The 24,922-nt window shown below is 41.5% G+C and overlaps 1 protein-coding gene across 3 annotated transcripts in view; it reads left to right on the top strand.

Moving 5' to 3' along the window:
• Nucleotides 1-24,825, top strand: part of LOC106093167 (putative transcription factor SOX-15) — a 105,178-nt gene extending 80,353 nt beyond the window's left edge. For all 3 annotated transcript variants that reach the window (XM_059370187.1, XM_059370186.1, XM_059370185.1), the window contains exons 3-4: nucleotides 21,770-22,701; nucleotides 22,774-24,825. In XM_059370187.1, coding sequence (XP_059226170.1) covers nucleotides 21,885-22,701; nucleotides 22,774-24,572 — 2,616 coding nt within the window. In that variant the 5' untranslated portion in view covers nucleotides 21,770-21,884 and the 3' untranslated portion in view covers nucleotides 24,573-24,825. The remainder of the gene's footprint in view (nucleotides 1-21,769; nucleotides 22,702-22,773) is intronic.
• Nucleotides 24,826-24,922: the final 97 nt, after the last annotated feature.

Genomic DNA, 24,922 nt, shown 5'->3' with positions numbered 1-24,922 from the left:
AAGTCACAGTTTGGTGCGGTTTAAGGGCTCGTGGCATCATTGGACCGTACTTCTTCAAAGATGATGCGAATCGTATCATAACTATGAATGGTGAGCGCTATCGCGAGATGATATCCAACTTTCTTTTGTGCCAAGAATGCAAGAGCTTGACTTTCATGACATGTGGTTTCAACCAGAAGGTGCCACATGCTACATAGCACGCGTAACAATGGACTTGTTGCGAGGCGAGTTCGGTGAATTGGCCGCTCAGATTGTGCGATTTAACGCCTTCAGACCATTTTTTTTGGGGGTATGCTAAAGCTCATGTCTATTCAGACAAGTCCGCTTCAATTCATAAGGAAATTTTATTTCTGAAGCAAATGTTATCCAAATTTTATTTGTAAAGAAAATTTTTATCAAAATTGTATTTCTGTAGGAAATTTTTTCAAAAATTATATTCTATGGAAATGCCAGTCTTGACCAAAATTCCAAAAGATAAAAATTAAAAGTGTAAAATCCACGAGACTCAAGCAGACTCTTTTTTAGGGGTTTCTGAGCAATATTCAGCAAATGCAAAATTTTGGAAATCAGACCACAAATGAAGATTTGGCAGCATAAACCTTTTTTTTATAAATGCCGTGGTGATCAATTTTAGTGCCCTGCCAAGAGGCGCCCGGACCACTTTGGAAATTGAAATGTTGCACTTCATCTTTATAACACTTCAGCACAAACCATTCAAAATTTCAAAGGGCTATCTTTACCCGCTCTGAAATGGCAGATTTTTTTTTATTATTTTTATACTCTCCACCATAGTAGGGTATAAAATGTGTTACAAACGGAATGACTAATTTTGTCATTCGGTTTGTAACACATTGAAATATGGATCTGAGACCCAACAAAGTATATTTATTCTTAATCGACTTGACACTCTAAGTCGATTTAGCCTTGTCTGTCCATATGTCTGTCTGTCCGGCCGTCGAAAGCACACTACCTTTCGAAGGAATAAAGCTAGGTGCTTGAAATTTTGCACGAATACTTCCTTTTAGTGTAGGTCGGTTGGGATTGGGTCCATCTTTTGATTAGCTGCCATATAAATCGATCCTGGATCTTGACTTCTTAAGCCACTATAGGGAGCAATTCTTATCCGATGTGGCTGAAATTTTTTAAAATGAATTTCACTTTAGCCTTCAACAACCAAAACAAGTATAACCCCAATCGTTGCATTGCATTTCTTATCCATTATCCTTTGTGTGCCTATAAAGAGATATCGGCGGAAGAACTTGACAAATGCGATCCATGGTGTATGGATAATAACACGCTTTTACCGGTCAAACATAACACGCTTTTACTTGTCTTCTATACAATCCCACTTTGCGTCGGTCAATATGTCAGAAGCACGGTCAGACTCTCACCAAAGGCAGCTGGTGTTGAAATTTTACACAGCAACTTCTGTTACGACCCCCTACACCCGGCCGAACATAACACGCTTTTTATTTGTTTTCTATACTATTCCACTTTGCGTCGGTCAGTATGTCAGAAGCACGTTCAGCCCCTCACCAAAGGCAGCTGGTGTTGAAATTTTACACAGCAACTTCTGTTACGACCGGCTACATTTATTATACCCTCCATCATAGGATGGGGGTATATTAATTTCGTCATTCCGCTCGAAGTATGCGTCCCATAAACCCCATAAACAAAATTTATTCTTGATCGTCATGACATTTTAAGTCGATCTAGCCATGTACGTCCGTCTGTCCGTCCGTCTGTCTGTCGAAAGCATGCTAACTTTCGAAGGACTAAAGCTAGATGCTTGAAATTTTGCGTCAATACCTTTTATTAGTGTTGAGCCTATTCGGTCCATCTGAAAATATAGCTGCCATATAAATCGATCTTAGGTCTTGAGGTTCTTGAGCTTCTAGAGAGCGCAATTCTTATCCCATTTGGCTGAAATTTTGAACATATCGTTTTGTTATGACTTCCAACAACTGTGCCAAGTATGGTCTAAATCAGTTCATAACCAGATATAGCCGCCTTATAAACCGATATCCCGATTAGAATTCTTGGGCTTTTAGAGGGCACAATTCTTATCCAATTTGTTTGAAATTTTGAATATGTAGTTTTGGTATGGATTGTAGCAACTGTTCCACGTATGGTCTAAATCGGTTGATAACCTGATATAGTTGCCATATAAACCCATCTCCCAAATTTACTTTCTGAGCCTCTGGAGGGCGCAATTATTATTCGATTTGCCTTAAATTTTGGAGGTGGTGTTTTTCGATGACTTCTAACAGCCATGACAAGTACGGCCCATATCGGTCAATAACTCCTAGTGGCATGGGTTGGATTAATATCCGCACCCTTCTTTCAACCTAACCTAAATTCTTTTTTAGAGTTTTCCCTCTGAAATTTTCATAAAACCTACTCCTGTAAGCTAAGGACATGTCGAAACGCCTTCATTAAAGTCGCTACTATTTGCTTCTCACTGTATGGAGTTGTGTAAACAACAGAATATCCTTTATGTCACCCCAAAGGTGGGCCAAATATATGGGCACAGGGACATTGCATGCATGGAAATATGGTAGGCCATAACAAACCCAGCAGCAGCACCAACAACAGAACCATCCCACAAACCAACAAACACATGTGCACTCCCATATGGATGAATGCCAAAAACGCCGAAACCTCAAAATATAAGAACATAGCATTCAAGCTCAAAACTTAAACAGTCCGCCCGACAAACCATGCTAGTTAAGGCAATGTTTTCATCCAAGCTGTTGTATATTAAACAGTCACAACAACAACAACTGCTGCAACAGCTTAGTCAAACAACAACGACAACAACAAACACCACCAGCATAGTGTAAACCAAGGTAAAGCCATGACGTTGTTGTTTGTGGACCAGATTTTAGAATATGCAACATTTCTTAAAGATGTTGACATTTTACAGCTCTGAAAAATATACCGACTTTGTTCGTTGGCTGACTGCCCGCCTGGCTGGCTGGCTGGTTGACTGTCTGATGGAGCTGCCTTCTCGATTTTTGTCTCTCCATTCGTTCCACTCTAGTCAAATGTGTTATGGAGTATGGAGCAGTAGTTTCATTCAGAGGGGCTCTGTATCGCTTGACTTTGTTCTGTTTGCAGCTTCAAACTTTGAGTCGAGCGTTTTTGAAACGTCCAAACCGCCACTACTGTTTGAATACGAAAGCCCCTGTCTTGTTGGAACAGTTTGGGCCCACATTCATGCATATGGCTTAAGAGACATTTGAAATTTCGGTTGCTGCTACATACCCACATACTATAAACTCATGAGCACATAGTCCCATATGTGCATACATACATACATACATACTCGTATGACTATAAACATTGTTAAAGTATGATACGAAATATATTTATGTGCATGAATGGCAAGCACACTGTTGAAAATTTGATGGTGGTCACGAGTGTAAGGCTACCATCACCGGTTACCAGTAGCAGGAAAAAGTGTTTTTTCCATATCTTCAGCGCACTATCTGTACCAGTTACCAGATTTCCTTCTTGTCTCTGCAGGAGGATGGGCCTGTACCAAAGCCATCGATTTGATGTTTAATTCTTTGGCTCCGGAACATCTCGATTCGCTCCCAATCACGCCTTTTCATTTCCTTCTTCTTCTTATTCTTGCGGAAGAAACGTTTCTCCTCTCTCCTTTTCTCCCGATATCTCTCCTTCATCTGGAGCGTGGCTACTGACTGTAATGTTGCACTATATGCCGCGTTTATGGCTTCAGTAGCTTTTTGGCACTCCTGGTCCTACCATGGGTTCCTTGGGGGAGGCTTTTGGTACCCAAGTACGGATGTAGCGGCTCTTTCCACGCGGTGGACAATGGTTTGCCATTGCGCTGCTATACTTCGGGACTGGGAGTGCTTTCTCCAAGCAATTGGGTCAACCGATTGGAGTATGCCGTTTCCACCTGTTGTGTTTGCAGTCTTCCGACATCCAGTTTCCGTGCAGTGTCAGATCGTACTTTTTCCGCCCCAACAAGGTAATGATCCGAATCGATGTTCGCCCCTCAGATCGATCGTGCATCTAACACGAACACGTTTTTCGTGTTTTAATCTGGTGACAGCCATGTGGCCGTGTGAATCCTTCGATGTTAGAATCTGGTGCTGCTAACTACCATGTTCTTTTCCACGGCAAAGTCTATTAGCAACAATCCATTATCGGAAGTTTCAGTTGCGACTGCTGGGCCAACGATATTTTCCTCCCCATTTTCCTTTGCCATTTAAATATCAGATTAACAGAATGCGACATTTTCCTCCCCATGTTCGTATTAAAATCTCCCAGAACGATTTTAATATCAGATTAACAGAATGACTGCATTTGTAAAAAAACCACCAGGTCATGCCAGATCACTTAGACCTAACTCTATTGTCCTGACAAAGCAATGAAGGAACGGACATTTCAATAACTCAAGAACGGAACAGAGAGTATGTTCAACTGGTTTGTCCTCTTCCATCTACTCATAGTTTTAGGGACTTTGCATGATTTCCAATAGATTAGTGGGCAGTCAGCACTGCGATATGTCTTGACATGTTTCGTCAAGCCAGGCTAATTAGGGACGCTGCGTGTTTAAGGTTGTATTGTGCTCAAGTATTCTTGATACACGTCATGTTTTACTCTCTTCCCAGCAGGTTTCCCTTGTCTAAGGTAGTATTTGAATATGTCCGTCTTCAACTGGCAACCTAAGCGTTGAGAATTGCGTATCGTGAAGTTCATGAGAATATAATCCAGCTCTGATTAGTTAGTCTGAATTTTTCATTTCCGACAAGTCCCCTACGGCCATAGGCCAAACTAAGTTGGGTTAGGTTTAAGTGGCAATCTGCCAACAGACTCACTTAGACGTTTTCGTCCATTGTCAAAGCACAGTAACATGATGCCTTCTAGTTCCTATTGTTGAACCATCTAGATCGCTTAAAACAACCCAGCAATTTGAGAATGTTCACATCCGCTGTTTTGGACAAGTTCTCAGAGAAATGCCAGTGCGGGACACATGCACATCAGACGTTTATAGTCACTTAGAAATTTGTTTTCATTGTGATACCACAGGAACAGGAGAAGCAGGATGACTTCTATTTCCTACCGTTAAACCATCTATATCGCTTTAAACAGCCCAGCAACTTGCCAATGTTCACATCCGCTTTTGGACAAGTTCTCAGATAAATGAGAACCTAAAGTGGAACACCTTCTGGCTGCCAGTGCGAGAAAAATACGCAGCAGGTGTTCTATAGTCTCTTTTTCCTCGACGTCCTCACAGCTTTTGCAGTAGTCGTTACATGCTACCTTCAGTCTGTTTGCATGTTTTCCGACCAGACAGTAGCCTGTCATGATGGATACAATGACTGATTAGGCAACATAATTTTGGAATACTCACAAGACCAAACTAAATCAATGCCAAAAGAGCATCTTGACTGTAGACAAAAAATTCGATACAAGTTTTCTTTATGACCGAAATGTTATCAGAAATAGACTGTAGTCATGGAGAAGCTTTACAGAGAAGGATATTTTCGCTTCCTTTGAGAAAACACTCGAAACGATAACCATCAAGATACGTCCATCGTTCGAGTTCGATATATTCGGAAATTTGACCTCAAATGGCCTATCGAAGGTCATGGCAAAAGTGGAGTATACATCGGTAGCTATCACATCCCTTGGATGATAATGCAGGATGCGGGCATGACCATATGACTTGTGTCTCAAGCATTCGAGGCACTGTGTCTTGTGGCTGTGCATCGAAAGCCAAACTGATCTCCTTCTTGCTTCTCCTCAGTATTGGTCTCGTTTTATCATAATCTGCACCTAACCATACGATATTCTTCATCCTTTCAACCACAGTGCGTCGGTTGAATCCTTCGGTAGAAGAATCCTTCGATGCCAAGTCATTCACATTTGCGGTATGCATTGACATCGAGGGGGCTTTTAACCCGTACCAGGTGGACCGGATTTGAACCCGTCTGCTACACAGACGATGTTATAATACTTCTAAGGTAAGGATGCTCTTTATCATGGTATCCACGATACGTTTCAAAGTTTTAAGTAGAAAGGACGTAAGGCTTGTAGGAACCAGAACCAGCTATGCATAAGGGCCGAAAGATTCTTTGAAATGGCATACAATGGGTCTTAAAATAGGGTAGCCTGCGGAGCAATGAGGACCACGCTCACTAGGGCACTGGAGACTATTCTAGGTATCCGACCCATAGGCATACAAATTAAGTGTGAGGCAGCCACTGCAGCTATGAGTCTTAAGCTCATCGCCTTAAGAGTCTTAAGCCCATCGCCTTAAGAATGGATAGAGGATAGGAGCGTAATACCATCGTAGTATAATCGAGGCAACAATAGGAAACCTGGAAGGATTACAAGAGGTTTCCGATCGGATACCGAGACGACACCTGAAGTGCCTTGCGAGGCACTGCTACCAGCGGCACAGTCTTGGGTTGTTGGAACCCCAGTATTGCCATTTAGAAGATCATGCTACACAGATGAATCGAAACTAGAGGGCAGAGTGGGCCTGAGGGTCTACATTGAGAACCTGGGGACAGAGATCTGTTGTAGACTACCTGAGCATAATACGGCCCTCCAGGCGGAGATCGGGGCGATCACAGAATGCGTGAGGTGGTGTGGTGTTAACGCAAGGACGTCGAGTGTAAAAATCTCTACGGACAGTAAACTGGCCATCTGGGCAATAACATCCTGGGCGGTAAGATCACGAGCAGTCTTGGAGTGTAAGAAGGAGATTAACACCTTCTCTGAGGATGGCAAGATGCGCATCGTTCAGATGCCGGGCCATAGCGGCGTAAGGGGGAATGGAAAAGTAGACGATTTGGTAGTGAAGGACGCAGTCCCAGTTAAGGGCGTGGGCTACGAACGCTCATTTAACACTGTGGAACGGCGAAACGGTTGGTAGGACGATGAAAACCCTGTGAGAAGATTCAGATCGTGAGAAGACGAGGCTGTCACTGAAAGTAAGTAAGAAGGAGATCCGTACAGCTTTCAGTATCATAACAGGATACATAGGACTACGAAGTCGCTTTACCAAATCGGTGCGGCAAGTGATTGCATGTGTAGGGTATGTGGGGAAGATGGTGAGACGTTGGAGCATTTGCTATGTCATTGTCAGGCTATCGCGGCTAACAGATATCGATACTTAAAGAGGGACACAATACCAGAGAAGAACCAACTTAGCGGTGTGATATGGAAAGTAATGAACGATTTTCTAAGAAGCACGGAATTCCTGTCTTAGATCTCTTTCTCGAGGTTACTTTTTAGTATTTAGAGCGCACAAGAAGCCGATTACTGGCGTAGGTGTATGTCCATAGTGGCATGGGGCGAATTATTTCCGCGCCCCCTTTCCAACATAACCTCCAACCTATACCCTCCACCATAGGTTAAGGGTATACTTAATTCGCCAATCCGTTTGTAACACCTCGAAATATGCATCTAACATGACGTTCAAGAACATCTATACTTTATGGGGTCGTATATATGTTCTTGATCGTCATGACATTCTAAATCGATCTAGCTATGTCCGTCCGTCTGTCGAGAGCACGCTAACTGCCGAAGGAGTAAAATTTTGCCCAAATGCTTCTTATTAGTGTAGATCGGTTGGTATTGTAAATAGGCCAAATGGCTGCCATATAAACCGATCTCCCGATTAGACTTATATTACTCGATTTGTCTGAAATTTTGGAGGTAGTGTTTTACTATGACTTCCATGACAAGTACGGTCCATATCGGCCAATAATTTGATAGAGCTCACATAAATCTGAAAAACTGATCTCCTTCTTGCTTCTCCTCAGTATTGGTCTCGTTTTATCATAATCTGCACCTAACCATACGATATTCTTCATCCTTTCAACCACAGTGCGTCGGTTGAATCCTTCGGTAGAAGAATCCTTCGATGCCAAGTCATTCACATTTGCGGTATGCATTGACATCGAGGGGGCTTTTAACCCGTACCAGGTGGACCGGATTTGAACCCGTCTGCTACACAGACGATGTTATAATACTTCTAAGGTAAGGATGCTCTTTATCATGGTATCCACGATACGTTTCAAAGTTTTAAGTAGAAAGGACGTAAGGCTTGTAGGAACCAGAACCAGCTATGCATAAGGGCCGAAAGATTCTTTGAAATGGCATACAATGGGTCTTAAAATAGGGTAGCCTGCGGAGCAATGAGGACCACGCTCACTAGGGCACTGGAGACTATTCTAGGTATCCGACCCATAGGCATACAAATTAAGTGTGAGGCAGCCACTGCAGCTATGAGTCTTAAGCTCATCGCCTTAAGAGTCTTAAGCCCATCGCCTTAAGAATGGATAGAGGATAGGAGCGTAATACCATCGTAGTATAATCGAGGCAACAATAGGAAACCTGGAAGGATTACAAGAGGTTTCCGATCGGATACCGAGACGACACCTGAAGTGCCTTGCGAGGCACTGCTACCAGCGGCACAGTCTTGGGTTGTTGGAACCCCAGTATTGCCATTTAGAAGATCATGCTACACAGATGAATCGAAACTAGAGGGCAGAGTGGGCCTGAGGGTCTACATTGAGAACCTGGGGACAGAGATCTGTTGTAGACTACCTGAGCATAATACGGCCCTCCAGGCGGAGATCGGGGCGATCACAGAATGCGTGAGGTGGTGTGGTGTTAACGCAAGGACGTCGAGTGTAAAAATCTCTACGGACAGTAAACTGGCCATCTGGGCAATAACATCCTGGGCGGTAAGATCACGAGCAGTCTTGGAGTGTAAGAAGGAGATTAACACCTTCTCTGAGGATGGCAAGATGCGCATCGTTCAGATGCCGGGCCATAGCGGCGTAAGGGGGAATGGAAAAGTAGACGATTTGGTAGTGAAGGACGCAGTCCCAGTTAAGGGCGTGGGCTACGAACGCTCATTTAACACTGTGGAACGGCGAAACGGTTGGTAGGACGATGAAAACCCTGTGAGAAGATTCAGATCGTGAGAAGACGAGGCTGTCACTGAAAGTAAGTAAGAAGGAGATCCGTACAGCTTTCAGTATCATAACAGGATACATAGGACTACGAAGTCGCTTTACCAAATCGGTGCGGCAAGTGATTGCATGTGTAGGGTATGTGGGGAAGATGGTGAGACGTTGGAGCATTTGCTATGTCATTGTCAGGCTATCGCGGCTAACAGATATCGATACTTAAAGAGGGACACAATACCAGAGAAGAACCAACTTAGCGGTGTGATATGGAAAGTAATGAACGATTTTCTAAGAAGCACGGAATTCCTGTCTTAGATCTCTTTCTCGAGGTTACTTTTTAGTATTTAGAGCGCACAAGAAGCCGATTACTGGCGTAGGTGTATGTCCATAGTGGCATGGGGCGAATTATTTCCGCGCCCCCTTTCCAACATAACCTCCAACCTATACCCTCCACCATAGGTTAAGGGTATACTTAATTCGCCAATCCGTTTGTAACACCTCGAAATATGCATCTAACATGACGTTCAAGAACATCTATACTTTATGGGGTCGTATATATGTTCTTGATCGTCATGACATTCTAAATCGATCTAGCTATGTCCGTCCGTCTGTCGAGAGCACGCTAACTGCCGAAGGAGTAAAATTTTGCCCAAATGCTTCTTATTAGTGTAGATCGGTTGGTATTGTAAATAGGCCAAATGGCTGCCATATAAACCGATCTCCCGATTAGACTTATATTACTCGATTTGTCTGAAATTTTGGAGGTAGTGTTTTACTATGACTTCCATGACAAGTACGGTCCATATCGGCCAATAATTTGATAGAGCTCACATAAATCTGAAAAAGTCATTCAAAGAACTTCCCAAATGCAAAAAGCATGGTGGAGGGTATCAAAGATTCGGCCCGGCCGAACTTAGCACGCTTTTACTTGTTCATATTACAGATGGTAAAACCACCACTGAATATTTTTTACTTATGTTCTCGCCAGGATTTGAACTCATGTATTGCACAGTGTCGGATTTGAGGAGCGTCAAACTATCTACCCTTCGTATTCCTCATAACCAGGTAGATTTCTTTATTTTCTGGGTTAAAGTTCCGATTCCAGTTGCTCGGATTCCTGCCCCATAGAAGTATTAAAACTTTCCTTGTCGCCAAATCTTAACTTGTCGTTAATCTTGTCTTCAGAGTTTGGACCCCTTTTCGGAGTTAGGCCCCATTTTTAGCCGGCTTCATCGCGCCCAACATCTGTAAGCATTCTCATTAGCACTCCATCAAGGAACAGAGGCAAACTGCGCACGTATCCATGGGAGCTGTGCGATTCAAGTTTAATCTCAATGATAAGGGACCTCAATTGTAGAGCCGAGTCCGAATGGCATGTCGCAGTACGACAACTCTTTACATTTCATAGTACCTCTCAAATATCGCCTGCATTAGGGGATAACAATCGCAGAACATTTTTTTCTGATGTTCTCGGATTTGTATTCCTCATAAACATATGCTTGGATTCCCGCCCCACAGAGGTATTTAGAGCTCGCCTATTGCTAACTCTTAACTTGTCTTAAGCCTCGTCTGCAGAGTTAGGCCCCCCTAAGACTCGCTTACATAGCAGCCAAAATCTGTAAAAGTCCTCCTGTTTGCTTTTCAAGACTATACCAAGTATTTGACCTTATCGGATATCGAATTCGAGATGCTTCGAACTGGCTATCCTTCATTTTCTTCGTAAATAGGTCTTTTTTTCTAAAAGGTCATATGCTTAGCGATAGGCGCCTATTTATAGTGGTTATCCATAGAAGTTGCACTGTTAAAGCCCTTTTGATGTTGATACGTGTCCACCTTGGCGTCGAAAGTTTCTTCTAACTTATGTTCAACTATCTCTTTATCTCGTTTCTTTTTTGTTTTTTTTTTTTTTTTAAATTTCCTTCCATTTGTTAAATGTCTTCACCTATTCAATTGCTCTGCAGTGTAAAGAAATGACGTTTTCGTTTGATGCTGTTGTTGTTGTTATTGCTCTTGTATGTCACATTATGCAGTAGCTCGATGCCCTATTTTAAATCAGCCAAGAAGTACTCCAGAAAAGAGTTTTCATAAAAGGAGCCCATTGGCATAGCAATGTAAGGCATGGCCTAACCAACTACCGACCGACATCATGCCATAAGCTGCTGTATCACAGTACATACCGCGTTCGTTTATTACGGTCGCCGTGGTAGTTTCTGGCACTGTCGTTTTTTCTCTTGTTGTTGGTGTTTTTGTTTTTTTTTTGTGTTGTGGTTTTTGGCGTTTATCCCGGACTCTTTGATTATGCCAAGAAATGGCAAAAATAAACTCTAACCACATAAATAAATATATTCTTAATCATATATAATCCGGGCACAGTGGTTTTTGTATGCTGTGTGAGGATTAAGGTAAATGCAATGGGATTGGTAATTTTATGCCGACGTGTTTGATTCTTAGATTTTTAAATTCTTTAAAACGTTTAAAACGTAAATTTAGGAAAAATTTTAAAAAATGTTTGTGTAATAGATGGAGATGGAGGCCGCTGTGGCACAGATGTTAGCATATCCGCCTATGACGCCGAACGCCTGGGTTCAAATCCCGGCGTGAACATCATAAAAATGATCAGTGATGATTATCCCCTTCTAAATCTGGCTACATTGGTGAGGTATCCTGCCTTGTTAAAACTTCTCCACCAAGTGGTGTCGCTATTCGGCACGCCGTTCAGACTCCGCATTAAGACGAACTGCACTTATTACTATGAGAGAAGTATTCCCTGTCCTTAGTGGGATATTCATGGGAAATTTAGAAGTAGTAGATAATTAGCTAATCTTAGACTGCATCTCTGCGCCTTCTATAATAAGGGAAACAACAACAACAATTTTATTCAACATGTTTGTAGTTTATTCTTCAATAGCTTTAACTGAAGTGCCATATTGCATTATAGTGAAAGTCCGAAACGTTCATGGACCCATTATTATTATACACACCATCGGGGGTATATTCATTTTGTCATTCCGTTTGCGACACTTCGAAATATCCTTGTCGGACCTTAATAAGTATATATATTCTTGATCGTCTTAAAAATCTAAGATAATCTAGTCATGTCCGTCCATCTGTCCGTTCGTTTGTCCGTCCGTCTGTCCGTCCGTCTGTCCGTCCGTCCGTCTGTCCGTCCGTCTGTCCGTCCGTCTGTCCGTCCGTCCGTCTGTCCGTCCGTCTGTCCGTCCGTCTGTCCGTCCGCCTGTCCGTCCGTCCGTCTGTCTGTCCGCCCGTTGGTCCGTCAGTCTGTCTGTCCGTTTTGAAATCACGCTACAGTCTTTAAAAATAGAGATATTGAGCTGAAACTTTGTACAGATTCTCTTTTTTGTCTATAAGCAGGTTAAGTTCGAAGATGGGCTATATCGGACTATATCTTGATATAGCCTCCATATAGACCGATTCGCCGATTTAGGGTCTTAGACTTATAAGAGCCACATTTATTATCCGATTTTACCGAAATTTGAGACAGTGAGTTGTGTTAGGCTCTTCGACATTCCTTTTCAATTTGGCCCAGATCGGTCCAGATTTGAATATAGATGCCATTAAGACCGATCTCTCGATTTAAGGTCTTGGGCCTATAAAAGTCGCATTTATAGTCCGATTTTACCAAAATTTGGGACAGTGAGTTGTGTTAGGCTCTTCGACATTCCTTTTAAATTTTGCCCAGATCGGTCCAGATTTGAATATACAATAGCTGCCATATAGCCCGATCTCTCGATTTAAGGCTTAAGGGCCATAAATGGCGCATATATTATCCGATGTCGCCGAAATTGGGGACAATGAGTTGTGTTAGGGCCTTCGACATCCTTCTTTAATTTGGCCCTGATCGGTCCAGATTTGGATATAGCTGCCATATAAACCGATCTCTCGATTTAAGGTCTTGGGTCCATAAAAGGCGCATTTATTGTCCGATGTCGCCGAAATTTAGGACAATGAGTTGTGTTAGGCCCGTTGACATCTTTCTGCAATTTTGCCCAGATCGGTCCAGATTTGGATATAGCTGCCATATAGACCGATCTCTCGATTTAAGGTCTTGGGCCCATAAAAGGCGCATTTATTGTCCGATGTCGCCGAAATTTGGGTCAGTGAGTTGTGTTAGGGCCTTCGACATCCTTCCTTCATTTGGATCAGATCGGTCCAGATTTGGATATAGCTGCCATATAGACCGATCTCTCGATTTAAAGTATTGGCCCTATAAAAGGCGCATTTATAATCCGATTTCGCTGAAATTTGACACAGCCACTTGTTTTAGGGTTTTTCCCTGTCGCATATTGTTCAGATCGGTCTTTGTTTGGATATAGCTACCAAAAAGATCAATATTTTGTTCTATAAAATTGAATAATGATTAGTACTTATTAGACCACTCAATATCCTTGCCGAATTGGTCCAAATCTTTCGATGTAGCTGCTATAGGGTCATAAATTATGCATTTTTCACCGGATTATGACGAAATGTCGTTTACATATGTACCTGAGGTAGTGGATATCCAAAGTTGGGCCCGGACGAACTTAGCGCACTTTTACTTGTCTTTTTTGTTTAATTTGTTTTTGAGTGTCGTAAGGAGTTTCTTACCCGAAATACCTTTGAGTCCCTTATTGTCCTTATCGGTCGACATTTCCATTTAGGAGGTTTGAGGAGTAATGGCCCAGTCCCCACACAAATAGCATAAATTTGGAGAGAAGATTAGTGCCTATTCAAGTTTTTGCGCAAAGATACGGGGCCTCCGTTTAATGCCGAGTCCGAACGGAGTGTCGCTTTTTTGAGAAGTTTCGACATGGCTGTCTGGATACCTTACAAATGTCGCCACCACGTTTAGGAGTATAACAACCGCTCAATTTGTGCATAGAAGATTAGTGCGGGTCCGAACGGTGTATCGCTTTTTAGAGAAGTTTTCACAAGGCTGGCTGTATATCTTACAAATGTCGCCTGCATATTAAAGAGTACAACCACCGCTGAACTTTTTTTTCTAAAGTTCACACCATAATTTATTACCAAATACCGTTTATTTGTATCCAAAATTGGCACGACTGGCTTATATAATCCTTTAGAGCTGTTCTTGGAGGGTGAGGTCCCATTATCTGGGGGCTACGATATTTGAACTTTATTTTTAATGACAGTTTCGTACACTAATCCCAAATGCCTTTTATTTGAGCTCCATATTCTCAGTGTCTTTCTTCTTCTGGCAGCTTAGTGTTTTTGGTTTACTATAAGGGCTGTAACAAAACTCGCTTAAACCGCTTCATCTGTCCTTGGAACCTAGTGGTTTCGAAAATTGGGGCATGGCAGAAGGTTACTCTGTTTAGGTATCAAAAAAGATGATCACAGATCTACATTTTTTCCATCTCTATTTTTTTTGTGCTCCATAGTCATAACCACTGTTCTTTGTTGGATTAACTAAATCGGGCTTAAACGCTGTCTCGGTCCACCACAAACATCCACCTCCACCCCCTCCTCCTACCATGCAATAAAATGTCACAAAGTCTTCAATAAATTATCAAATTCTGCCTCCACACATCCTTCGGTGTCTGTCTTCTTCAGTTTAGTTTGTTGGCACGACTCTCATTTTGTTGTGATGCAACTCCTTCTGGTATTAGACGAGTTACTCTTACCTCCATCCCTGCCAAAACCATTGGACGACACATCGTCAATGAAGGCTCTAAACCAGATCGTAATAAATAGAAATTCCCCGAATGCTACAAAACGACAGGCAATGTGTCAATTCTAAGACGACACAGACGAGTCCTAGTTTCACATTTTCGAAATAGATTTTCAAATGACACCGCTGAACTTCATTTCCAGCTCGAGATGTGTTGAAAGGACATACCAACGGGAATGCCACAACAAACATCGATGAATAACTCCCCATTCATTGGGCCATAAATACCGTATGGGCATGCTGGGCTGCTACGAAGGCTGAGTGGTTGAATTGGGATGGTGGGCAGTCTGGACTTTCGTTTGCCTTGGTGCCCAATATTGTCTGGACAGTGTCATCATCACATTTCACATTTCGGCTATGAATTCGATGGCTCTCTCTCTCTCGTTTGGACAGTTTCAGTCGCATTCGCTTATTCGGCATTGCGCATACATTTTATTTTGGCAAATTCCAAGAAGGCCATATTTACTACGAAATGTGTTGACTGACGGCAGCGTAGAAGACGCTGGCAAAGAAGATGTGTCGCATAAACGTTTTGTAGGTTTTTTTTTTTTTTTGTTATGGCCCAATAGTGGCTGACTGCTGGTGCTGCTTTTGCGGTTTATTCAAATGCCTTTTTGGATATTTAAGGAGATGCCTGGTCAAAGCACACCCAGCCACATTATCAATTGTGGTACACTTAGAGAATTTTTAAGGTGGAACCTATTTTTTGATTTTAGAAAAAATGTTATTGACATTTTTAAGAAAATTTTGTGTTCTGAGAAAATTTGGTGGAAAGAAAATTTCAAAGAAATTTTTCTAAGGGGAAAATTTTATAGAAATTTTTTTTTAAAAAATTTTGCATCAGAGAAGATTTTTTGGAAATTGTGGAAAAAAGCTTACCCAAAATTTGTGTTCCGATAAAATTTCGTGGGAATTTTGTTCGTAGAGAATGGAATTTTTATCTTTTCAGAAAATGTTCTCTTTAGAACAAATTTTATTTAAATTTTGTCTTTAAAGAAAATTTCGTAAAAGTTTTGTCTTTTGGCGAAAATTTCACAGAAATTTTGTCCCTAGAGATTTTCATAGAAATTTTGTCTTTAGAGAAAATTTCATAGAAATTTTGTCTTTAAAAAAATTTCATGGAAATTTTGTCTCTAGAGAAAGTTTCATGGACATTTTGTCTTTAGAGAAAATTTCATGGAAATTTTGTCTCTAGCGAAAATTTCATGGATATTTTGTCTTTATGGAAAATTTCATGGATATTTTGCCTTTGGCGAAAATTTCATGTAAATTTTGTCTTTCGAGAAAATTTCATAGAAATTTTGTCTTTAGAGAAAATTTAATACAAATTTTGTCTTTAGTGAAGATTTCATAGAAATTTTGTCTTTAGAGGAAATTGTCTTTGGAGAAAATTTCATGGAAATTTTGTCTTTAGAGAAAATTTTAAGGAATTTTTGTCTTTAGAGAAAATTTTAAGAAATTTTTGGCTTTAGAGAAAATTTTGTCTTTTAAAAAAATTTCATGGAAATTTTTGTTTTTGGAGATAATTTTTTGGAGATTTTGTCTTTGTCAGAGAGAGCGGACGAGTGCGCCAGGAGGGGTTCGTCAGCGCCTGCTGATGGACCAGTCATCGGTCTTGCCTACGTGCCATTTGTCGAGCTACTGAACACAGTAGATGGGATGGCCAAGGTGGCGTCGATGGCGGGGTGCGACTCGGTAGATGGTTACCGGACTGCGAAGGCGCTATAGCCGGTTATAGACCGGAAATTTTGTCTTTAGAGAAAGTTTTATCTTTAGATTCCGGGATTCGAACCTGCGCACACGGAGTAACAGTGAGAGCCGTTGCCGTTTTCTAGCGTTCGAAGTCATCAATTCAACTTCCAACAGATTCACAGAATCATGTGCACCATGGAACTGGTGCAATTGTTGCAGAAAAAAAGTCTTTCATTACATGAAAACACATGCATTGGGAAAAAGTGTAGCTGATAGGAATTGTCGAGCGTGTATAATGTGGTAATTGTATCATAGAGGCATTTTCGCAAAAAATACGATTCAAATACAACATACCAACGCATGGCCCTTGAAGCCATCACACCTAATATGGTTGAAAAAATCTTCTAACCAAAGACGAAATGCGTTTCATAGTGTTTGGTGTGTGTTGCTATCTATGGCTTTCCTTTTCTATTTGCAAAGAAAATCTCCGATCATTGAGTTCGCCTCGAAAAAGAAACAAATTAAAAAACTTTAGAAAAAATTTCATAGAAAAATTGCCTTTAGAAAAAATTTCATGAAATTTTTGTCTTAAGTAAAAATTTTATGAAAATTTTGTGTTTTAAGATAATTCTAATTTAAAAGGACATTTTGTAACTTAGACCTTATCACCTAACAACAATAAAACATTAGCTTCCTAAGTTTTTTTCAGTGTCTGATACTCCTTAGCATGACTATATCCTCCTATTGATCCCTGCATAATTCTTTCATTTCCACCGTAGATCCGTTTGTCGTCTGTCCACCCTGTGTTAGTCCGTCTGTCCATCCGCCTGCCCATAGCTTACCGAAAACGAGTAGTGTTCAGAGTGTATGTATGTGTGTGTGTTTGTGTTTTCTTGCCGGTCGGCAAATACCGTTGCGGTATTCACTTTGATGATGACAATAGCTGCACGCGCCCAATTTACATTTACGAGTATGTCTACCGAAAACCAATGTTAAGCGAATTTTTCACTGAGCTTGGTAATATTTTCTGCCGCAACCACAGCAGTAGTCACAGTCCCAGTCCCCTGCAATGGACCTATAGACAGACCAACAATGATGACAACAACGACCACGGTCACCACATACGAGTGAGTGAGTGTTTACTTCCAACTTCATTCTTTAAACTGGGCAATCAAAAAACAGCCAACGAAGGCAGAACCTTCGTTTCCATCGAACGAAAGCCATGGTAGCGAGTAGCAGCAAAAATCTCCGAAAGTAATGCCGATCGATGGCAGTCGTTGTTGTAGTTGCCCAACAAGAGTCTCCTTCGTAGTTAAGGCCCGACGACACTTGAATTTGTTTTGGTCTACGTTGTATCAGCTCCTTGTTGGTACTCTTGTGCTGATATGTCGTAGTGTTTGTGTATGGTGTCTGTGCTGCTTGTGTTGTGGAGAATTTTTCTCGTTCAATTTCAATATTTAAGGATAAACTGTCAATATGTCTACTTTAAATACATATATTTAGTGAACCTATAAATCGTTAACTGTCGTCAGTTGCCACGGTTTTTAGATTCCTTCCCTTTTTTTCGTTTTCACATTGGACTACTTTTCGTTTGGGCATGGGCGCAGTTTTAAGGAGGACATGAATAAATTGGGAAAAACATGGAGATATTTAAAAAATAAAACATTGTCATGAAATATTTACACGAGACAAAACTTTAATGGAATATTTAATAAAGACAAGGACAAAATTTCCGACACATTTTCTACAGAAACCAAATTTTCATTAAGTTTTCTCTATAGACAAGATTAAGTTTTCTCAAAGGACAAATCTCTACAAAACTTTTTCTAAAGATAAGATTTTTATTAAATATTCTCTCAAGACAACATTTCCATAAAATGTTCTCTACAGACAACATTTGTATTAAATTTTCTCCATATTGAAATAACTTCCATAAGTTTTCACTAAAGACAAAAACTTTATGGGAGTTTCTCTAAACAAAAAATTGCTATGAAAATTCACTTAAGACAAAACCGTCGATTAAATTTTCATAAATACACCATGTCCATAAAATGTTCAAAAAATTACCTGAAAATTTTATAAATAACAAATTTGAAGGACTGACAACAAAATTTCTATAAAATTTACTTTTATAAAACTTTGGATATCCACCACCTCGGGTGTATATGTAAACCCACTTTCGCCACAATCTGGTGAAAATCGGATAACTTATGCACCCAAATTCGGCACGGATATAAGTGACTGTTGAATTTGGTATTTAAAATTTAAGCGAAATCGGATAAAAAATAAAGCTTTTATGGGCTTCAGATCCTTTATCGGCAGATCGCTCTGTATGGTACCTATATCTAAATAGTGTCCGATACAAACCATATTTGGGACAGACGTCGGGAGACCTAAAACTACCCACTCTTTCATATTCAACGAAATCGGGTAATAAATAGAGCTTTTATGGGCTTCACACCTTTTATCGGTCAATATCGCAGCTATATCTGAATATAGTCCGATCTGAACCATATTTGGGTCCTATGTTTGGAGGCGTAAAACTACTCACTGTTTCAAATATCAGCGAAATCGATTAAAAAATAAAGCTTTTATGGGCTTCAGACCCTTTATCGGCAGATCGGTCTATATGGCACCTATATCTAAATATGGACCGATCTAATCCATGTTTAGGTCAGATATCGGGAGGTTTAAAATAACCCACGGTTTTAAATTTCGGCGAAATCTGGTAATAAATAAAGCATTTATGGTCTTCAGACCCATTATCGGGAAATCGGTATATATGACAGATATATCTTAATACAGTCCGATCTGAATCATATTTAGGTCAGATGTTGGTAGGCTTAAAATAACCTAATTTTTAAATTTCAGCGAAATCGGGTAATAAATAAAGCATTTATGGTCTTCAGACCCTTTATTGGGACATCGGTCTATATGGCAACTATATCTAAATATGGACCGATCTAATCCATATTTAGGTCAGATGTCGGGAGGCTTAAAATAACCTACTGCTTTAAATTTCAGCCAAATCGGGTAATAAATGAAGCTTTTATTGGCTTCAGACCCTTTATCGGGAGATCGGTCTATATGGCAGCTATATCTAAATATGGACCGATCTAATCCATATTTAGGGCAAATTTCGGGAGGCTTAAAATAACCCACTGTTGCAAATTTCAGCGAAATCTGGTAATAAATACAGCTTTTATGGCCTTCAGACCCTCTATCGGAAAATCGGTCTATATAGCAGCTATATCCAAATATGGTCCAATTTGGCCCGTTCAAGAACTTAACCAGCGTGCATCAAAAAGACGTATCTGTACCAAATTTCAGCGCAATATCTCAATTTTTGAAGGCTGTAGAGTGATTACAACAGACGGACGGACAGACACACAGACATCGTTAAATCGTGTTAGAATTTTACGACGATCCGAACTATATATACTTTGTGTAGTCGGAAATTGATATTTCGATGTGTTGCAAACGGAATGACTAAATGAATATACCCCTTATCCTACTGTGGTGGGTGTAACAAAGAGAGAAACAATTTGAGATAATTTTTTTATATCACAATTTCTTCAAAAACAAAATTTCTATGAAAAATTTCAATAAAATTATCTCGAAAGGGAAATGTTCCATGCTATATTCTTGGCATATAAAATTTTCATGAAACTTTTTCAAAAGACAATATTTCGAAGAAAGTTTCTCCAAAGACAACATTTTCATAAAATTTCCACCAAAACTAAAATTATAAAATCGGATGCCACTGTAGCGCAGAGGTTAGCATGTCCGCCTATTCAGCGGTGGTTATCCCCTTTTAGGTTAGGTTAGGCCTCTATGGACATATATCTAAGCCAGTAATCGGCTTGCTGTAACTTCTAAAAAAAATTAAGTTAGGAATTCCGAGCTATTTACATAATCCTTAATTGTTTTCAATACCACTCCCCTAAGTTGATTCATGTCTGGTATTGTGTCTCCACCTAAGTGCCGGTATCTGTTAGACGCGAAAGCTGGGTTCTTGTCTGGTATTGTGTCTCCACCTAAGTGCCGGTATCTGTTAGACGCGAAGGCCGGGCAATGACAAAGGAAATTCTCCAACGTCTCATGATGTCATAGTCCTATGTGTTCCGTAGTCCTATGTGTCCTGCTGTAATACCAATAGCTATACTGACCTCCTTCTTACTTCCTTTTAGTAATTCCTTGTCTTCTCACGATCTAGATCCCCCCATAGGATTTTCGTCGTCCTACCGACCGTTTCGCTGTTCCACAGTGTTGCAAGTGCATTCATCGTCCCCGCCCTTAACTCGGACTACATCAACCCGAAAGGCTTTGAGTTAACCAAGTTTATTGATGGCAGTACTCTGGCCTTCACCGCCAAATTACCCAAACGATGCGGATTTTGTCATCCTCAGAGAAGGAGTTGACCACTCTTTTACACTGCACGACTGTTCGTGACCTTTACGTCCTGGTTGTTATTGATCTTATGGCAATTTTACTGTCCGTTAAGATGTTCACTCTCGACGTATTCGCGTTAGCACCTCACCACTTCACGCATTCCGTAATCGCCAGAATCTCCGCCTGCAGGACCATATTATGGTCAGGTAGTCTAAAACAGATCTCAGTCCCTGTATTCTCAATGTAGACCCCCAGGCCCACTCTGTCCCCTAGCATTGATTCATGATCTTCCAGATGGCAATACTAGGGTCCCGTCAATCCAAGACTGTGCCGCTGGCAGCAGTTACTCGCACTCGACCTTAAGGTTCATCTCAGATATCGCATCGGAAACCCCTTCCCTTCCTTCCAGGTTTCCTATCGTCGCTTCGATTATGCCGCGAAGGTATGAGCTGCTCCCATCTTCAATCCATTCCCCCATCGCCTCACACATAATTTGTATGTTTATGGGTCGGATATATAGAATAGTCTCCAGTGCCCTAGTGGGTGTGGTCCTCATCGCACCGTCTATGCCAAGACATCATTTTCTCTGATCCTGTTGTATTATCCGTACGTTGAACTTTTTCTCCATAGCAGTCCAATAAACTTCTGAGGCGGAAGGAATTATTGGTCTAATCACGCTCCTCTAGTGCCAGGGGACAATACTCGGATTCAGGTCCCATTTCGAGCCTACGGCCCGTCTACATATTTTTTTTGTGCGTAAAGACAAAATTTTTATAAAATTTTCTCTGAAAACAAATTTTTCATAATATTTTCTCTGAAGAAAAAAAATTAAATTAAAATATCTTCGCTAAGGAAAACTTAAAATTTTTAACTACGCCTCTGCTCTTTGTGTTACTGCTTCTGTCCTTTTGCCGGCTAAATTTAAATTCACTAGTATAGCAAAGAAAAACTCACCTCTGCAAACCATTTTTTTTTTTGTTAATTTCTGTACTTACTTTTAAAACCCCATTTCTTTCGTTTTTATTTTCAGTTCAAAAAAATACAACTCTCCCATAAATCGTACCCCTGAATATCAGCCGAACTCCAGTACAGGAGGCGATTTACATGAACAGCCTTCTTTACTTGCCGACGGTCGTTTAAGCTCAATGCATGAGGCAGCTTCGGCAGCAGCATCAACATCCAATAGCGACATAGCCTACCAATATCGCCATGGCAGTGAGCATTCCTCATCCAGCCTGCATTCACCGGTAGTGGTGCATCATTCCACCTCCAGATCCACACCCACACACAGCAACAACAACAATAGTTATGAGGGGGGCGAACATATGCAGCAAGAGGCTCATGTTTCGGGAGCTGCTGTTTCATTACCTTTAACCTCACAGTGTCACAATTCGGTGATAATGTCCCATTCATATATGGGCTCAACACCATCGCCGGTACCAGCTGGGCACCAGCAGCAACAACAGCAATTGCAACAGCAACAACATTTAATTGGCACCAGCATGCCAGGTACCATGTTGGCCAATAACAGCAGTAGCCCCTCATCCTCTTCCAACGCCACTATGCTGAATAAATATCTGACACATCCAAATATGATGTCAATTGCCATGTCTTCGGATACCGAAGATTATGGTGGCCACATGGGTATTGGTGGCGGTGGTGGTGGTGGCGTTGGACCATCAGTGATGGGGCCGGGTCATCAAGCTAACCTGATGGATAGTCCCATGTGGGCCTATGACTACAAGGGAGAGTTGTGTGCCGCCAATGCCAGTTATCTGGAACGGCACAAATTAGTCAACGAAGTCAAGTTTCGAGCCGTAGCCAGCAATCAGTCCAAATGTGCCAAAGAAGCCAGAATACGAAGGCCCATGAATGCCTTTATGGTGTGGGCCAAAATTGAGCGCAAGAAATTGGCCGATGAGAATCCCGATTTACACAATGCCGATCTGAGTAAAATGTTGGGTAAGTTCTTTTAATCTTTTTTTACAAAACCAAAGACCTGTTTCGAAATGTCTTTTCCTAACCAACTTTTAGGTAAAAAATGGCGTTCTCTGACACCTCAGGATCGCCGGCCCTATGTGGAGGAGGCCGAACGTCTGCGCGTCATACACATGACCGAACATCCCAACTACAAGTATAGACCTCGCAGAAGGAAACAATCGAAAATACGCTCGCTACAAACGAATGGTGTGGCCAAGGAGCAAAACGGCTCGGCCGGTGCTCAATCGCCCAATAAGAATGCCCAGCATGCCAACAATCAGGTGAAGTCTTCTGCCACCCCACCTTCCAATTCCATGTCTTCTGGGACTTTTGATACCAATTCCAATCAAAGAAACTCAACACCTCAAATGCAAATACCACCCACAAGTGGAGCCCCTACCAACAGCAGTGCCTCCCTCTATGAGCAAACACTGAGGCCCAACTATTCGCCCAGTTCTTTGGATTGCTACAGTAACCCTGATATGACAACTGGTGGAGGAGATAACCACAACGACTATATGAATTGTCAGCCACCCACATCGCAAGGCCATGAGTTGAACTCAAGATCAGGTCACAACTTTACTCTGGAAGAGCCCAGCAATGGGGTGAACTCTACTGCGGCCTACAAGAAAAGCTGTGGCCGCAATGCAGCGCTGAATGCTGCAAAAACTCCAGCCAGAAATCGCTCCTCGGGGGGTTTAGGCAATAATGCGGCAGCGAATAAAACCTCCAAGGATTCGCAGAAGACCAAGGACAATGACAGTACAATACAATCGCATTCGTATCCCCTTAGTGCCACCTCAATGTCTGTGGTGGCTGGTCGGGGCATGTATGTGACCTGCACCAATCGTGGTCTACTAGATCATGGCCATTCGGTTAAGGGTACTTTCTATCCGCCAGTATCCTCTTTGGATGAGGACAAACATCATATAAGCAGTCACACCAATGTGATGAGTTCTACGGCGCCACCTCCCACCTCCAACATTCACTTGGGCTCCATGGCCTATGCCTCGCAACATGCCCATGCACATGTGCATCAGAGTGATTTGGGTTTCTCGCAGGCCAGTGTAACTGCCACTGGCGATTATCTGGTGGCTTCCAATGCCTACAATGTCAGTCCCAATGTAACATATGAGGATTATTTGCGTTACACCTCCTCGGCGGCAGCAGCTGCCCATGGAGCACAATTTGCCGAAAGCGATTATGTTTCGGCCACCGGAGATAGTGCGGCAGCCAACAACCTGGATGAGGAAACTCTGAAAACGCTTAAGCAGAGCAAATATCCTGACTCGAATCATAATTACGATGGCTACGAAACATTCAATCCCATGGTGGTGTCCACCTCTAGTGGCACTTACTACAGCCAATTGCCCTATTCGCTGGCCGGACAATCATTTCCCCTACAATTGGCGCTGCCTTTGCAGCAGTCTCCTCTGTCGAGTGGAGTTTATGGCCAAGTGGCGGCACACAATCAAAATCAAAGTTATCTCCACTACAATCACTATAGTCCACAATTGACAACACAAATGTCCCATTTAAACGAGGGAGCGGGTACTCCACCCTCCCAATTGGGTGGTGGTTTGAATATGACACAAACATCCACAAATTCAACAACTTTGGCCAACAGCCTGGTTCAATCTTCAGCATCCTCGTCCTCTAGTTCGGCATATACACCCCATCCGCATGGCCACCATCATCATCACCATCACCACCATCATCCCCAGGTGTATGCAGGTGCTGTGCCCAATACAGGCGCTGTTTTGGGGGTGGGTGAAATGCTACTGGAGTCGCGACGTGATGAAGAGATTAGCAATATATTGGCTGGAGTACGCAAAACCTGCTATAGCAATTGAGAAGAGGATCTGCTAAAGATCTTCTTAAATAAAGACAACTTTTAACATGCATTCTCTTAGAAAATTGATGCTTGTTATGCTCTTTCTCGCCTTAAGATTAAAAGATAGTATTTTTTCTATTTATAAAGTTTGTATACCCTTTAGTTGTATTAGTAGTAGAGTGCTTATGTGTGAGTGTACTTTGCCCCTGGAACTCGGTGGTTTACCCCCCACAATTGAATTTTTGTTAATTTTTTTGTAAAAGAATTTTGTTTATTTTGATATAAAGTGAATTTTGTAAATAAAACTAAAGTCTAGTACATAATGCGAGTGAAGCTTAATTTGAAATCATAGGTGCTATAATTTAAAGA

The sequence above is a fragment of the Stomoxys calcitrans genome, chromosome 5, assembly GCF_963082655.1.
Source record: "Stomoxys calcitrans chromosome 5, idStoCalc2.1, whole genome shotgun sequence".
NCBI classification, from domain to species: Eukaryota; Metazoa; Arthropoda; class Insecta; order Diptera; family Muscidae; genus Stomoxys; species Stomoxys calcitrans.
The sequence above is the reverse complement of the archived record's forward strand: the minus strand, read 5'-3'. Positions and strand labels throughout refer to the sequence as shown.